The sequence below is a fragment of the Cnephaeus nilssonii genome (genome assembly GCF_951640355.1).
Source record: "Cnephaeus nilssonii genome assembly, chromosome: 9".
Lineage (NCBI taxonomy): Eukaryota > Metazoa > Chordata > Mammalia > Chiroptera > Vespertilionidae > Cnephaeus > Cnephaeus nilssonii.
Genome location: NC_137080.1, coordinates 25,030,627 through 25,048,014, shown reverse-complemented (window position 1 = coordinate 25,048,014; position 17,388 = coordinate 25,030,627). Strand labels below are relative to the sequence as shown.

The 17,388-nt window shown below is 46.9% G+C and overlaps 1 protein-coding gene across 1 annotated transcript; it reads left to right on the top strand.

The window, feature by feature from the left end:
- Positions 1–892: 892 nt before the first annotated feature.
- OLIG3 (oligodendrocyte transcription factor 3) lies at positions 893–1,711 on the top strand (the record flags this gene model as incomplete). Its single annotated transcript, XM_079780649.1, has 1 exon — positions 893–1,711. The coding sequence occupies one exon, from the start codon at positions 893–895 to the stop codon at positions 1,709–1,711; it is 819 nt and encodes a 272-aa protein (XP_079636775.1).
- Positions 1,712–17,388: the final 15,677 nt, after the last annotated feature.

The following is a 17,388-nucleotide window of genomic DNA, read 5'->3' as shown; positions in this document are numbered from 1 at the left end:
CCAGCGCCAGATATGACTATCCCGTGGAAGCCACACCAGAAGGGCCCAGTTAACAGAATGAACACACTATCTGTTTATGAAAAGAGAACTAATTAAAAAAAAAACAAAAACGAGAGAACGCACTTCGACTGCCATCTCGTCCTCCCAACCCCCACCTGCCCGTGGAACCTGCCCTCCATCCGCCTCTGCCCCTGAAACCGTTCCGTTCGGACTTCTGTGCCCACATTTGTGCAAAATTGAGCGTAGCTATGAAAGGGAGGAGCAAGAATGTTTCAATTCCTTTCTCCAAACGCGGAGGCATCCCTGCCAGCCTTCCTAGCCCCTTTCCTCCCCTTCCTTCGGTGTCTTAGGTGTGATTTGCTTAGGGAAATTGAGAAGGGGCTTGGGTTGGAAGCAAGTTTTTTTAAAAAATCGGGAAGGCGTGAGCTGGAGCGGTGAGTGTGTCCATCAGGGGTTTGTGCCTGGGGGCTCCTAGCGGTTCTCAGCAGAGGTGTCCCGGGGCGGCCCGCGATGAATATGAATAGGAATCCTTGCTAAATGGGACAGCAAAGCGCACCGCCCTGAATGATGGCACGTCATCCTAACCAGCCCAGGATAGATAGGAGGGTTTCTTTTGTCTCTTCTCTCCGCCGCAACTCTATAAAAGCCCCTCTTTTTCAGCGCGAGGTTAGTTCAAGCACACACCAACTAGCTGTCCAGGGAACTGCCTACCCAGAGAGAGGGGAGTGGGAGGGAGAAAGGCGGGGAAGGCAGTGCCTCAGCTTTTCTCCTCACGTCTTGTCGCTGAGCAGTGGGGTTGCTGGGCTGTGCAGATTTTTTTTTTTAACTCAAGATTTTCTTTAATTTCCCGCCTCAAGCCTCCCCGCGGTTGGGACGCATCCCCTGTAATAAAATGAATTCTGATTCGAGCTCTGTCTCCAGCAGAGCTTCCTCTCCGGACATGGATGAGATGTATCTGAGGGACCACCACCACCGACACCACCACCACCAGGAGAGCCGTCTCAACTCGGTCTCCTCCACGCAGGGCGACCTGGTGCAGAAGATGCCCGGGGAAAGCCTCTCGCGGGCCGGCGCCAAGGCCGCAGGTGAGAGCAGCAAGTACAAAATCAAGAAGCAGCTGTCGGAGCAGGACCTGCAGCAGTTGCGGCTGAAGATCAACGGACGCGAGCGCAAGCGGATGCACGACCTGAACCTCGCCATGGACGGGCTGCGCGAGGTCATGCCCTACGCGCACGGGCCCTCGGTGCGCAAGCTCTCCAAGATCGCCACGCTCCTGCTGGCCAGAAACTACATCCTGATGCTCACCAGCTCCCTGGAGGAGATGAAGAGGTTGGTGGGAGAGATCTACGGGGGCCACCACTCGGCCTTCCACTGCGGGACGATGGGCCACTCGGCCGGCCACCCGGCGCACGCCGCCAACGCCGTGCACCCGGTGCACCCCATCCTGGGCGGCGCGCTGTCGTCGGGTAACGCCTCGTCCCCGTTGTCCGCCGCCTCGCTGCCCGCCATCGGCACCATTCGGCCGCCCCACTCGCTGCTCAAGGCGCCCTCCACGCCGCCCGCGCTGCAGCTGGGCAGCGGCTTCCAGCACTGGGCCGGGCTGCCCTGCCCCTGCACCATCTGCCAGATGCCGCCGGCGCCGCACCTGTCCGCTCTCTCCACCGCCAACATGGCCCGGCTGTCGGCCGAGTCCAAGGACTTGCTCAAGTGAGCAGCGGGCTGGCCCGGCTGCGGAGAAGGAGGGAGAGCGGCGGGAGGGGCCGCGGGGCCGGGCCGGGAGGGAACGGGGAGGCTGGGCCCTCGGCTGGCGGGAGGGTGGGCCCGGGCCCCGTGGCCTCCCGCACAGGCTGAGAGATCTCAGACCCCACTTGACCCCCGGAGGGAAAGGACCGGACCGGAACCAAACTGCAATTTCTAGGTGGTAGCGAAGGGGGACTCGAACCAGACGTCGTGTGTTTCGCATGCATGCTTCTTTTCCCCGTGCCGCGCCAGTCTTTCTCCCTACCACATGCTCTTAGCAAAACCGCGTTTGTTGTATGAATTGGGGGATCTGTGCAGTTAAAAACCTGCGAAGGGACTTTGGAGTTGGCTTTCTCTGGCTCTGTGTTCTCGCTTTGAAAAAGACAACCACCCCTTTTGTGCAAAACAAATGTAAATATTTCCTTTAGAGGGGTGCCGTTCTGAAGGTCACTGTCCTCTCCACGGTTGTTTTGTTTTCTAGAGACACGGGAGAGAGAGAGAGAGAGAGAGAGAGAGAGAGAGAGAGAGAGAGAGAGAGAGAGAGATAAAGACCCAAGTTCTGAGTCTCACCTCCGGTCCAGGGCATGACATCTCTTATGTGCGTTTTCCTAGGGACGCAGTGTAGGTCAAAAGAATGCATGCACGCTTCTACATGAATCTTGTCTAAACATGTTGTGCAGGCCGTGGTGCCATCTTCCTTGTAACAAGGATTTATTAGTGAATTCTCCCAAGTACTCCGTATATCATCTGTCTGTGGTTGTTTGGAATGAAAACGGGGGCAGAGTGCAAAGACCCAAACTCACGCACATGCGCTTCTTCTCCCACCCCAACCCCTTCAAACCCCGTTCCCAACCTTCCACGGCTGTTCTAGGGGCGACTGCCAGAGCCTGGGCTCCTTCCACCAGCTTGCCTCACTCCCCCCTTGCTCAGTTACTCTGCATGCGGGGTAGGCTCTCTACCAGCAGCTTTGAAAACGTATCGTGGTTGGGGGAGGGGTGCGTTTTTATTTTCCTGAACATTTGCTTGAAATATTTTGTTAGGGCTTCAAAGACAATACCTGTCTTTATTTTTTATATATTCTTGATAACTATGATATATTTATTAATAACCAGTGTTTCTGGATGAGATTTCAAATAAAAAAGAACCTTTAAATCCTGGCTTTGCCTTTGCCTAACATTTTTGAAGATGGGGTCGTGGGTAGGGCACATGTGGACACAGAAAGGTGTATTTGGGTCTGGGCGAGAGATTTGGATGGGTGAGCAGATGTGAAGTTTGCTCTGGTCATTTACAGGTAAAGAGGTCATATCCATTGGTGTTAATTATTACAACTAAATGTCCTCCTAATGTGGGCATTATCAACGTTGGTAGCCTTGTGATATTTGAGCTCCTTGTTTCTCTGCAATAATCAGACCCTCATAAACTCAGCAAATTGAGTTGTTTTTTTTTTTTTTTTTTTTTAAGTAACCTGGAAACCCAAAATGACAGGAAATTAGAGGCAGAGTAGTCTGTGCTGGTTGTGTTGGCAACAGATGAGAATGAAGCAGTAAGTTAACTTCTTTTCCCTTTAAATTGCCCATGTGGCCTTTAAAAAAAAACACAGGTTAAAATGCAGTATATGTTTTAAAAGTCAACAAAGAGTGATTCTAGAAAAGAATCAAACCCGGCCCCCTGCCTGCTGGGGCCGCAGCCCCTCAGAGAAAAGGGAAGGCTGCTCCGCTTTGTGAAGTGAGCAGGGTGAGGCAGTGACCTGCCCAGGTCTCAGTATCTTGCAGATTTATAGGGGCAATTCGCCCTTCTTTCCTCCCTTAGAAGATGGCAGGTCTTTAGTTGAATACAAACTATTTGCAAGTCTTACGGGCTGAGGAGTGGGGAATGAAGAGAAAAATCTACATTAATGATGGCTAAAACAGGGGTCATTTAAATAAATTACTTTACTCTCTTCATCCCTCCATTCCCTAACAGTTCCAAACAGTGTATATAAGCCAAAGTCATCCAGCAAGAGGGTTTTGTTTGTTTACAGAGGGCGAGAGATCAAATTCGAGTGATGATAAACCCAACAGCACAAGTCTGTATTTCCCACTAATGAAAATAAAAACCTGATTAAAATGTGTCACCCCATATTTGCCTCTGGATTATAGGTAACATCACCTCCTTGTTGGTGAGGCCTAAACTCCTCTTCAAGAGGGGGAGGCCCGACGTGCCCACCCCGGGGCAATAGAGCTGTCTCTCTCCAGCATTCAGCCTGGACAGCACAGCTAAGAAGCACCTGTCTTTTCCTTCCTGTCCCCCCACCTCCCTGCTGCCTGCCTGGTGCTGCTCCTCCCTGGGAGGGCATCTCTGTGGGTCCAAGCTCTATTTAACTCACTCTCCATATCTTTTTACCCCCTGACCCCCTCCCAACTTCCCCACTGTCAGGGAGAACAACCAAAGTGAGGGTCTACAGTGGAGGGTGCTTATTTCCTCTGGTTTTTGGCAGACAAATGGGGGAATAATCGTTTGTTTCCCAAGGGTGATTCATGTCTCGGGGTGAGCAAAGAGCTGTTGAGGATTTATTTGAACCAACACTAGGCAGCCCTCCAGCCTTTCCCTGGGAGTTTATTATTTAGAAAGGGGAGGGGACAGAGAAGTTTCATCAATCAGGAAAATGACTTTCCCCTGAGCCACTGCTTCTTTGAGTCCTGTTTCCGAAGGCCTGGTTCGGGGAAGAAACAGACTGGAGGCCTGGCCACTGGCTTAGCAATGGGCTTCACCCCCTCTCTAGAGCTGGAACGTAACCTGGGCGTGGAAGGACTAAGACCACACTCCTTACCCACAATGCTGGCTTTGGGGGCCCTGTTGCTGGGACAAGAATCTTTTGAGTTATCTAAAAAGCTGTGGGTTCTACTCCCATGGGCCACTGCGCTAAAAAGAGCCCAAAGCCCAGAGAATTCTCCCCGGGTTGTCCAGAAGCGGAAAAATAGACCTTGCTTCCAACTTTGAGGAGGTCTCCTAAACGGGCTGAGCCCTGTTCTGGGTCACAAAACTCCCTTTTTTTTCTTCTTCTTCTTCTAGAGACGGAGAAAGGATTGGAACAGGGCAGGAACTCAAGAAGGAAGGCGATTTGGGAGCCAGGTCGTTGGGAGTTTATTGAGTTATTGGGTAGGAACAATCACCACTCCCATTCCCAGAAAGGGCCTTACAGCGGTGGGAGCTGGTAAGCTGGGGATGTGACTTTGCATTGAATTCTCAAATGACTGATGCTAGAAACAAAATTACATGGCCTCAGAAGTAAGAATGGTTTTTGGACGCGCGCGCGCGCGCGCGCGCGTGTGTGTGTGTGTGTGTGTGTGTGTTGTACATTTGCCACTTTCTTCAAAGTTCTGAAGTTTCAAGTTTTTAATTCCCCCTAGAAACACGACAACGATCCCTTCATTCCAAAAATAAACGTTGCTGTGTAGTTAAAAGGACAGTGAAAGCTTCGTGGGCCGAGATCTCCTGAGCAGCCTAGGTCGAAACACCCCTGTGGTTTAAGCCGGTGGCCGAACTTTAAGGGAGGGAGAGAGTCACACTTAGAAAGGGGAAACAGGCTGCTAGGCCTTGGTTTCTAATGAGCCTCTCCTGCTCCCCGGGCTGGTGGGGGTTTGGGTTTACATCCTGAAAAGGGGCGGCCTGAGCAGCCCACGAATCCAAGGTCTTGCGTCTCCTCAAACTTTGTTTTCTAGCTGCGGGGTCAGCAAGGTTTTGTCGCCTCCACTAAGACACTGAGCAGGGATTGCAAACCCCCTTCCCTGCCCTCAGGGAGGCGGTGGGTTCTCCCAGCACCTCTCAGCGAACGAGATTGAATTGCGCTTGCTAGGTCCCTTCTAGAGACTTCCGGCCCCTTTCTCCCGCTCCCACGCCCGCGTTAAGGGTGCGCTCCTAGCCCTCGCTCGCTCCCGCCGCTCTGCCGCCCTTTGGGCTCCAGGGCCAGGCCTGGGGCCGGGGCCAAGCCTCCGGGGTGGGCATGGATCAGCCCCGAACGCGTGGAAGACGCCCCACGGGAGCTCAGCCTCGATCCTGGAGGCTCTTCTGAAACGACGGGGCCAGAGGGTTCAGTGCCTGGTTCGCAGGGTCCTCCCGGGGCACCTCTCCACGGCCGCCGCTCCGGGCCCGAGCGGGAGGAGGGGAGCTGTGCAGAGGGGACGTCGGGCCGGCGCTCCAACCCCGGCGGCTGGGGACTGAGCCTCGCCGGTTAGCGCGGCCCCGGGGTCCCGGCTTCGCAGGTGTAGGAAGCGAAGCCCGAGGAGCAGCCCAGCCGAAGGGCGAGCGCCGGCCGTGGCTTTGGAAAGAAATCGGCCACGGGAGGAGCCCCGGTGGCACGGGCGCACCTGCGCCTTCAAACTTGGGGGGAGGATGAGTGCTCTCCCTCCGCACCCCTGCCACGTCTCTGAGCCTCTTGGGTACCTATCTCCCTTCTGAGTAGCGGGGAAGAGGCAAACTCCGAAGGTTTGGGGCTGCAGAGTCTCGATTTTTAGTTTTGCCCGTTTTCCATGACCCCCGCTCCTTGGGACACTTGCGGTGCCTGGGCTGCGAGGGGGCTGGAGCGCGTGGGGTGCGGGGATCCCCCATGGCAGAGAGCAGGAGGCCCGCCGGAATCCGCGCTCGCCGAGGCCCCCCGGAGCCCTCGGACTGGATCCCTCCCGAGCCGCTGGCTTCGCTGGGTGTGTGGCCTCCCTCTGTCCTCCTGTGCCCGGCAAAGGGAGCGGGGAGCCGGCCCCGGGGAGCCGGCCCCCGGAACTGGCCCGCACTCGCCTCTGCCCCTGGGGCCTAACGCAGAGCGGGGCCGAGCTGGGGTCCTGGGGTGCCTCCCGTGGGCAGTGTCCGTCTGCGCTCCTGACCCCCGGTCCCCGACTCCTCGCCGTCCGCCCCGCAGGCCCAGAGAGGCGGGGGCGCAGGCGACAAAAGGAAGAGGTAAGGAGAGGAACATCTCGGAACTAGGCCCGGACCGACTGCGTAAACCCTTGCAGAGACCCTCGAATTATAAGCATTTGTGGAAACGGGGAGGGAGGAAAAACAACACAGTAACAACCAACAAACCTAAACTCGAGCCGAGTGGCGCGGGAGCGCTTTTCTCTCTGCTCGCTGCGCCCCCGAGCCCTGCGCGGCCCTGACACTTTAGAAACTTCGCTAAAGAGAGCGAGTCGGCGTTGGCCCGGGTGGCCTGGCTCCCCCCTTGCCCAGCCGCGTATGCTGGTTGGGGACCCTCAGAGAGGACCCAAGCGCCTGGCTATCCGCGGGGGATCCGGGCCACAACCCCTGGCGCGGAGCCTCTGCTTCCAATCCAAGCCCCGGCCCTGTCCCCCGTTCTGGCACCAAAGTTTGGGCTTTACCCCGAAACCAGCACTCGCGAAAGGAAGCTCAACACACCCCGGAGTGGGCCGCGGGGGACGGGGGCCTGCTGGGGCCGAGACCCGCGAGCGGAGCCGGGGGAGGGTGTCCGGATCCTGGCGCTCAGCGCCCTGGGGTTCCGGTACAGGCGGAGTAGTGGGGTGTCTCGCGCCGAAGAAGGGCAGGAAGGGGGCAGCGCCAAAGGGTCTGTGAGGCAACTTGAGACGGCTGTCCGTCCCCGAAAGTTTTAGAGCTCCATCTGGCCCCGTCTTGGTCGGGGCGCGTCTTTCCCTCGCGCTCTGCGCCCCATGCCGGGGAGAGTGCAGGAGTCGGCCGTGATTCTGGGGACGCCACAGTGTACCAGGGTGATGCAGCGTCTCAAGAGCCCCTCATGTCCCTTGGGCCTTGGAAAACTCCAGAAGCCCTGTTCTGACACCCCCCCCCCTCCCCCGCGCGTGCTGCAGAGCTGCGGTGCCAACAACGCGTGTCTGCCACCGGCAGGATCCCTAACTCCACGCGAGGGAATAGAGGTCGGAGCGAACACTTTTTATAGAGACTCTGTTTCCCTCCTGGTTATTCACCCACCCCCTCCCCGCTTCCCATAGACCCCCAAAAAGAACCAGAAAATTCGCATCAACCTTTGAACCCGTATGCAAACATACAGCGCTTTAGTGCACCCCCCAGCGATGTAAGCCTTGCCATCACTTCCTTTCGAGTTTCTCTCAATTAATCGTACTCCACTTCAGCAGTGAACACTTCCTGGGTGTCTCCGATGCGCCAGGCACTGTGAGAGGCACCGGAGAAAAAGGAGCAAAAACAGCGAGGGAAGAAATACGTTTAAGCGCACGAAAAACATGCCCTGCGCGCAGGGCCCTCGGAGCCTCGTGGGAAAACACAGGTCGATGTGTCAATTCGATGGTGAAAACCCCGCGGTCCTCACGGAACGCAAGCACGGCCAGCGCGTCCTTGCCCAGGGAGCTTGCGGTGCTGGGAAACTCACCGCCCATTCGCCCCAGCAGAGAGAGGCCGGGAGCAGATGCCTCTGATTAATATGGAAATAAAAAGAAGTAATGGTGGCGGTAGTTTCATCGCCCTGGTTTAGAGATTTATAGTCACTGAGATAAACTTTGGTCTGGGGCATCTCTGTAATTCCTGTCTCCGTTAGTTATTACCCAATGAGCAAATCGTTTTTCTTTTAACTGGTTTTTAAAAGAAAAAATAAATAAATAAAAGAAGGGGGGGAAGTTGGGAGAAATCTTTTTTTAATGGGATTAGAGTCATTATCCTCCTGGTCTCCCTGGGTCCCTGAGCTACAGAAACTTGCCTCCCGGCTCCCCGGTTCACCAGGCTGTGTTCTAAACATAAAACAATCCTGTAATTTCCTTCAAGAACAAAAGTTTTCAAAGCAATGACCTGCACGGTATCCCCCTCAATAAAGCAGGATTGACTTAATGGTCTGTTAATTACTCCATCCCTGCAGGGGGAGGGAGGCTTCCAAAGGATCGCTGCAGACCCTCTGTTCACCAAAGCTGTGGTCTGTCCCCAAGTGTACAGCTGGGGCCGGGCCATTGAAAACCCACACAAACAAAATCCCTGATAAATAATCCTACCTAGGACACAAAGATCCAGCATACAATTGTCAGATCTGCGCTGGATCCTCCTAGAAGACAGGAGGGCGGTCCTGTGGGGCTTCCGGTAATCTTTAAAGCTTGCAGCCAGGGGTTCCTCTACAAAAGTTTTAAGAAAAGAGAGCTTGTTTGACCTTTTTTTTTTTTTTTTGGTCTCCTTATTCTCCTATGTAAAATTTCTTTCTCTCTCATTTCATACTTCTTTTATCTAACCTTTACAGTTTGTGTCATCATTTAATACATTTTGGGTTTGGTCGTCTTTTCCAATTGTTTCTGTATGAATGATTTAAACCTAGAAGGCAAATTTTGAGTGTCACAGTTCAAAAAGTAGGGAATCAAACTGTAGGAGAGAGAGTTGGGATGTTATTCTCTGACTTTTTCTCATCTGAAAGGTGTCAACGGCATCGTGCAATTACATATGTTTTTAAAATAAAAATAAAAACTTTAAAACCTCTACTTAAGCCCAAGTAAAACTGAATAATCATTCAGTTAATTTGGCATCAGAGACAGTTAAGTAGAAAAATTCAATTTCCCAAACACTTTTTTAAGGAAGAGCATAAGCATGTTTTACACTAATTTATAAAGCACTAATTTCAATTTGGTGTGCATTTGGCCTTTGCGGGCCCATTTAAATGAAACATTGCAGGAAAATAAGATGTGACATCTATAAAGATGGGTACTGTGAAAGTGACCAAAATGTTGATATGATTTGCTTAAAATTAGTTCTTTTCTGAATTCTGCAATAGCAACAAGACTGTCAAACTACCTGGTTTGCCACATCCACCATTACTTCTTAAGGTAGTGACACTTCAGGGTTCTGTGGTGATTGAAGCCAGCCTTTGCCTTCCTTGCCACACGTGACTAGATCCTGCATGGTGTATGAGCTAGTCAATATGAAGGCATGGACAGGAGGGAGCCTCGCTCCAAGGGGACTGGCATTAAATTGAGCCCATAATTATGTTTCATATAGAAAGGTAGCGAACAAACACTTTTCTCTCTTTTTGGGAAAGTGAAAAAATCTGTTCAGCTAGCTGTTCACTCCAGTCATGTGAGAAATGGGATCCAGAGATAGAGTGACAGTGTGACCTGGGTAGCCCAAATAGTGTTAGCCCAAACCCATAAAACCCACACAAAAGGCCATCTTTGTGTGTCTACTCAACGATGTCTTCATGATCCTGACTTCCCCATAGTATGTATAACTACCAGCCAAACATGAAGAACGAGAGACTGTTCCTCGTGCTAAATAGTCCATGAGAAATACTAGAAATAGAGGAGGCAATCTGTTGCTAGTTATTACTTGAACTATATTATACGCACATTAGACTCCAATATTGAGTACTGTACAGTTTTAGAAATTGTACTGACTGACCATACAATGTAGAGAATGGAGATGGGTCAGTGCACTCAGATATCAATGCTCCTCCCAACTCCATGTTATAATTTAGAATTCTTTTTCCATTTTTTTTTTTTTAATCTTTAGGTACTTGATTCTCTAGGAGTGTTGTTTTCCAGGCACTTAAACTGAGACATTTGATCTTGTCAGGGCCAGAGTATACGGACTTATGACCAGTAACTTTTCATCATTATTGATATGGTCAAGTTTAAATAAAAAATACCAAGAAACATTCATTATTTTTTTTTCACAGTAAACACTAGATCTCAATGCAAGGAGCTATACCTTGAAAGAAAATAGTAAGAATAAAAACTTTTTGAAATATATTAAAAGTGAAAAAAACTATTTTTAAAAAACACACAACAGTTTTAGTTAAACTTCAACCAAATGCTAACTTGGCATTGAAATGGCTGATGCTGATAGTATGGAGGAGTGGGAGAAAGGAGGAAGGGAAAGATAAATAGGAAAGTGTTACTTTTCTAAATTGTGGTTCCCATGCGCTCTCACCATGCAGACCCCAAACCTCATCTAAGGGGGCAGTGAGGAGTGAGATGCTTTTCTTAGTACTTACTTGACCATTAGAGAGTCTTTTCTTTTTCTGTAATTTGCTTCCTTGAAATTGTATTTGAAGGTTGTTTATCTAAAATATATACCATTATGGTATAAAAGAATGTTCTTATGTTTGTTGAAACTAGAATTAGGTTCATTGAAACATTCAATATTTCTCTACACTTTAAGCTTGAAAGAAAGATCAGAGTGAGAGATGGAGAGGTAGAATCGGCAGGGCAGGGATGAAATGGATATATTAACTAGAGCAGGTGAGGCAAGTTACTTTAAAAGTGCAAAACATGTCCTAGCTGATTTGGCTCAGCGGATAGAGCATCGCCTACAGACGGAAGGGTCCCAGGTTCGATTCCAATATAGGGCATATGCCCAGGTTGCCGCCTCGATCCCCAGTGGGGGGTGTGCAGGAAGCAGCCAATCAATGATTCTCTCTCATCACTGATGTTTCTGTTGCCCTCTCCCTGAAATCAATAAAAAATATATATACATTTCTTTAAGTGCAAAACATTCCTGCTGATAATACCGAATCGAGTCACTGTTATTAGTTTGTTGACACACATTTAGATTGTGCAACACTGCTTAGAAAAAAAAAGACCTTGTTTGCTTACTTCCAAGAGATCTAAGATTTATGGGCAATTTTCTCTTTTTCCTGTCTTCCTTTCCAATTTTCCTGTCTTCCTCTATTTCTCTATCTTGTTTCTCAATGATCTCATCATCTTGCTCTCTAGCTTCTTCTACTGCTCTGCTTCCATCCACTCGCTGTTTTGTTGTTGTTGTTGTTGTTTTTCTCCATTCCAGTTCATCACTCCACTCTATTTGGGCTTCCATTCACAACTTTATTTTTAGGGGATTCCCCTAGCCTTCCCACTCTGTCTTTGTACACACATCTTCCTGCGCTGCCAGCCAGTTTTGGTTTCTATGAAGCCCCCACGGCTATCTTCACTCTCAGCCTGTGTTATGTCACAGGAAAATGAGCTGCATGGAAGTGTGTTCAGAGCCAAAGGTGTTCTGGGGGGGGGGGGGGGGGGGGGGAGAAAGTGCTGTAACTTTCCAAAACAGCATTATTATGAGAATGTCTTTTTAGGTGATAGGGGTATTGTGGTAGGTATATGTTTTACCTGCTGATGTTAACTTAGAGGAAATATTTATATTAATAATTACAGCAAACACAGAATACTTAGTAGGTGATCGTCATGATTTTAAATACTCAACACAGTAACACATTTAATTCTCTCTGCGAGCCTATGAAAGTGGTACTATTATTCCCATTTTTTGTAGATAAGGAAACTGAGGCATAGAAAGGTACCTAACCTTCCTAGGGTCATGCAGCTGGAATGTGGCTCCCTAGGCCAGCAGCATCAACGTCATCTGGGAACTGGTTAGAAACACAAGTTGAGATTTTACCTTACAGACTAGTCCCAGGCTGATGGATGCTGGCAGAAGACACAAGACTCCTGGGTTAGAAACAGGGAATTGTATTTTCCACTGCACAGAACGTGTCAGGAACATCATGTTCACATTGGTTCCCTGGCCCCTTAATTCCCACGAGAGCAATGTGGAGGTACCTGCAGCATGTGAAGTGGATTGTGTTACATTTGAGGAATCTTTAGCTTAGAAAACCCTAGTCTTTCATAATGAGCTTTTAGCAAACCACTCTGACTTTTGTCCTGAAACAAGACATTATATTTATTTCCCTGGGAGCAAACAAACCTGTCCTCTGTTCCAAAGAGAGATACTATCACTATCTTCCAAGGCTGTTCTATATACAAATATCCCTGAACAGACAGTCTAGGACAAAGTTTATTAGTATCTTGGATCAGAAGACATGCAGAAATACAAGAGACTGTCTCCCAAAACAGGGTTGAGATGGGTTCACCCTTTAGTGATTGGTACACTGTCGTCATTGTTTGGGACAGCTTGAGTTTGCCTTGGGTCAACTTGGCTAGTCTATGGTATCTAGTTATTTGGTCAAACACTTTTCTAGATGTTGCTGTGAAGGTATTTTGTAGATGTGAATAGCATAGACAATCAATTGACTTTAAGTAAACGAAATTACCCCCACAGTGAGTGGGCTCCCTCCAAACAGCTGAATGTTGCAAGAGCAAAACCTGAGGTTTCTCAAAAAAGAAGGAATTTTGCATCAAGACTGAAACATAGAAATCCTGCCTGAGTTTCCAGTCTGTTGACCTGCCCTACAGATTTCAGACTTAGTCACATGAGCCAGTTCCTTAAAATCTCTCTCCCTCTCTCTCTCTCTCTCTCTCTCTCTCTCTCTCTCTCTCTCTCCTTCTCTCCCTTCTTTACTCTCTCTCTCTTTTACTGACTGATACTGGATGATTAGTGAAGAAAGACTCAACCCCTGCCATCACAAAGCTTCATTATGAAAGATAGAGAAACGACTGATTATATATTTAGGAATGTAATTCCAGGAACAGAGACTGTTCCACTGTTCTCTTTAGATTTCCTGAAGCACTGGGATCAGGGCCCTGAACAATAGAGACACTGGGCAAACATTTACTGACTGAGGGAATGATACTTGGAGTCAGAGAATAAGATTCTGGTGCAAGTTCTCCCCAAGCAGAGCTGTGTGACCAGAGTTTACATACTTACCTCTTCTGAGCCTGTGTCCTTTTCTATGAAATGAGGACATTGAAATAAATGTTCTTAGGTTCTTTCCTCTTCCAATTATCTGTGATCCTCTGAGAGCAAGTGGAAGGCAGATAAGGATAAATAGAAAGCTGCTAATCTATTAATGAGAACGGCTAACTTTAGAAATGTTTTCCTAGAAGTCAGTTTTTGTTACTTATACAACACATGAGAGAGTGCTAGGATCCTCCAAACCTTTTACTATCATTAGCTAATGTCACCATGGTATGCATTACATCCTCATGGCTTATTTTATAACTAGAAGTTTATACCTGTTGACCCTTTACCCAGGGTGTTGGCAGGGCCATGCCCTCCACTGGTGCTCGGAAAGAATCTCTCCGGGCCTCTTCCAGCTTCCAGGTGGTCCCAAGTGTATCTTGGCTTGTAGCTTCCAGATGGTCCCAAGTGTATCTTGGCTTGTAGCACCATAGCTCCAATCTCTGCTTCCGTCTCCACATGATCTTCTCTCTTCTGTGTCCAAATTTCCATCTTCTTATAAGGAAAGCAGTCATTGGATTTGGGGCCTATCCTAATCCTAATCTGGTATGACCTCCATTTTAGCATGATTGTGTCTACAAAGACCCTATTTCCAAGTAACGTCACATTCACAGGTTCCTGGTGGAAATCAATGCTGGAGGGAGCACTGTTTCACTCAGTACACCGACCCCACCATCGTTAGCCCAGCCTTGCTCCACTGACCATGCTATTCAGGAGGGAAGATAGGAGAGCTTAGGAGAGGATCGTGGCTGCCCACGAGCATAGAATGTTGCCCATTCTGCTCTTGTCATAGTCTTTTAATATTTTTTGTTGGATCATTATACATCCTTTTCTGTGAACTGAGTACATATGCCCTGCTTGATCCAAATAAAAGTTTTTATATGTATGCATTATGTAATCTTGGAGGGGTGTATTAGGCAAATAGGGAGGAATGAACTAGTGATGTGGAGGGGCATGGCAGGAGAAAGAACCTTTAATACGCTCTAGATATCAGCATCTGTGAACAACAGCTCTGACCTGCTCTTACAATAGGAACGTTTTGATTATTTGTTTGTTTGTTTGAAAAAGGTTGATATTGAATACCTGACTGACAACTCCTTAATTTCACTTTAAATCCAATTCTTATGAAAATAGTAAAAAAATCATCCCTGCAGAGTGTTTTTATAGAAGTTCAAATAGAATGTATAAGTCAGGACAGTTATTGTTTCTCCTTAAAATGAATGTTGGAAGGAAAAAAAATCAGGATATTTTTCATTTTATAAGATGAAAACTTGCCTTTTTTCTATATTTGCATACTGTGTTTTCTCCAGTGTTTCATATTTACAAATCACATTGAATAAACAATTGAGTTTACTTAGGGCAATCCTCTTACCTACTTGCTTAAAATTATATTTCTTTGATAATAAAGAGAAACATTTTTCCACTAAATAATGAATATTTGGGGGAGAGAGGATTTGTTATATGGTAGGTTCTTTCCAAGGTTCTGGAGCTACTGCCGTAAACAATGTTGATAAAGTTCCTGGGCACTCCAAAGTTTATAATCTGGTGTTATAATCATCAAAAAATTGTATTTCCTTTTTTGGGAATTGTGGGTTTATGTTTACTACTAAATTATCTGTTGGAAACAGTGTTTTACTAATTAACTGGTGAGAGCTCTATGTAAAAAGTGGTAAATCTTTTCTTAAAAATGCCTTTTCTAGTTTGTCATTTGCCTTTTAATTTTGATTAGTTGTTTTGGCTGTTATTTATCTATTATTTTTTGTTTCTTTTCAGTTTTGTTCTTTAACATTTTCTTTGTATTTAATTTCTTTTGGTGATCTATTTTTAGTTCATAGAAAATTTACAGTTACATGTAGTTATAACATGAATTTGTTTATTTCAGGTTACTTTTATGATTTTCAAGACCTTCTGTACCCAGATATTGCTAATCAGTGTGACCTTTTGTATTGGTAATTATATAATGTGACTCAATAACAGTAGATAGTATTATCCAATGGCCAAACTTACTTTTAAAAAATTACCATATTTAATTTTAATCCTTATTTTATGAATGAGCAGCAGTTTAAAAATGAGTCTTAGAGAAGTAAATACCTTTTCCAAATTTAAAAAGCCTCCACTCACGTGTGAAGTACAGTGTCTACACCAGGGAACTATTTTGAGAACCTTGTAGGATGAGAACCAAAATTGATTGTTTTTCCTTCATAACAGCCCACACTTCCCAAAAAGATTTATTGATTCTCCCCACCCTTTCCCATTATTGAGGATGTCTCTATAGTATATGAAACATTCACAGGTAGTAAGGCCTTTCTTGCATATTATAAGGGCTTTTTTACATGTAGTAAGCACGCAATGCTCTTTTTTATTTTGTGTGTTTGTGTGTGCTTTCCTTTGTTTGGGGGAATAAGAAACACATTAAAAGATATTTTTTAAAATAAAAATTCTCTACTTGTTGTTTTTTTTAACATTTTCTCTTAGAGATCTTTGGGGAAAAACTGTTTTAAGTATAATTGCACTCATACTTAATTATTTTAGGAAAAAACTAATGCACATAATTATTTTAGCTAAATTTGTTGATTCCGTTACTGATGATTTTAAACTAGAAAGATATGGTTGGCTTCTTGAATTTGAACTTTACTATTTCTTACTGTTCAGTTTACAGATATCTAGAAAGTTAAGTATGTGGTGGAAGGTACTTTTCCAATGTTTCCAAGCAGAGTAAAGACTCTCATTTTTGCTCTTTCCCAAAAAAGGGTTTGGTGAACTTGAAGCAGCTTTATGCAGATGAATAATGTATGTAAATGACCCAATGGTGCCCCTTGGTTCAAGCCCCACCTCTTTCTAGCCCTATTAATCTTCAGCCAAAACAAAATTACTGCCAGAGGAGGGAGTAAGACAGTTTATGATGGACTTGAAAAGAAACAGCTGAAGGTATATTTCATTTCCCTTCAGAAAAATATCAGGATATTTCTGAAACTAATAGGAATAAATAATTTGGCTCCCAAAAAGCAGCTTTGTAATATCTACCTAATTTTGAAATTTCTGGCAGGACAGTTAGGAAAAGGAGAGCGCTTTTAACTATCTCTATGGCATGCTTATCACCTTCCACTGTCAGGTTGTCCTTCCTGGAAGTCAGAAGACTTTCAATGTTCAGGAAGCAATTGGCTGACCATCAGCCAACCACCATGGGCATTGCACTCGCCTCTCACACCTCTAGAGCACATTGAACTTCGGCCCTAATTCCATACCAATCTACATACAAACCATTTAACACTTGACTTGATTAAAGAATCAACAACGTGTCTCTTAAATCTCTCATTCAAAACAATTGCTTGTAGCAGAAATCCAAGAACATGAAATCTGTTTCTTGTTTTAACAGTGCCTTAGATGTATCACCACCAACCGGCTTGTAAATATTTGTCAATCCTCAAACCTCTCTTTTCAAGGAGCTGAAAAATGTCCCTGTGCCCTCAAAGAACACACCTGTTATCTGAAACAGTTTTTAACCAGCTTGTTAAGCAGCTTTGACAGATCAAAGACCCCAGACAATGGACACAAACTTTCACAATAGTATAGCCTTGAGCAAAAGGTTCTGTCAAAGCCAGGCTTGTGCCCATGGCGTTATGGCCAGCAATTGAAAATAAATTTTACTTGAATAAGTACCTCAGCCGATCAGAGGCACTGCCTCTGCTGAAACAAAAGCAGTTGGGGATAAGTTATTGACTCTGCTGACAGCCTGAATGAACTTCATTATGCCAGCCCACTCTTGGTAAATGTGTCAGGTTTTAAACTGAATTAGGTGGCAGGTGCATGGACCATTTTCCTGCCCCCCTTGAGACAGGAGACAGCCAATCATCACCTGATTCTACAGACAAATGTTTAGATTTGTTTTTCATATTGCACGGCCATAAGTGAAAGCACATTTAAATCTTTTTTCTTTTTTTTTTTATCTTCCATCACCACCGTGTTATGATCCCCTGAGCAGGTCGTACCCACGCTTGGGTGCAATGGGATTCACAAAGGCCTGGGCTGCCACCCCCCTCCCCCGCCTTCCCCCAAAGGCACAGATTTCGGGGA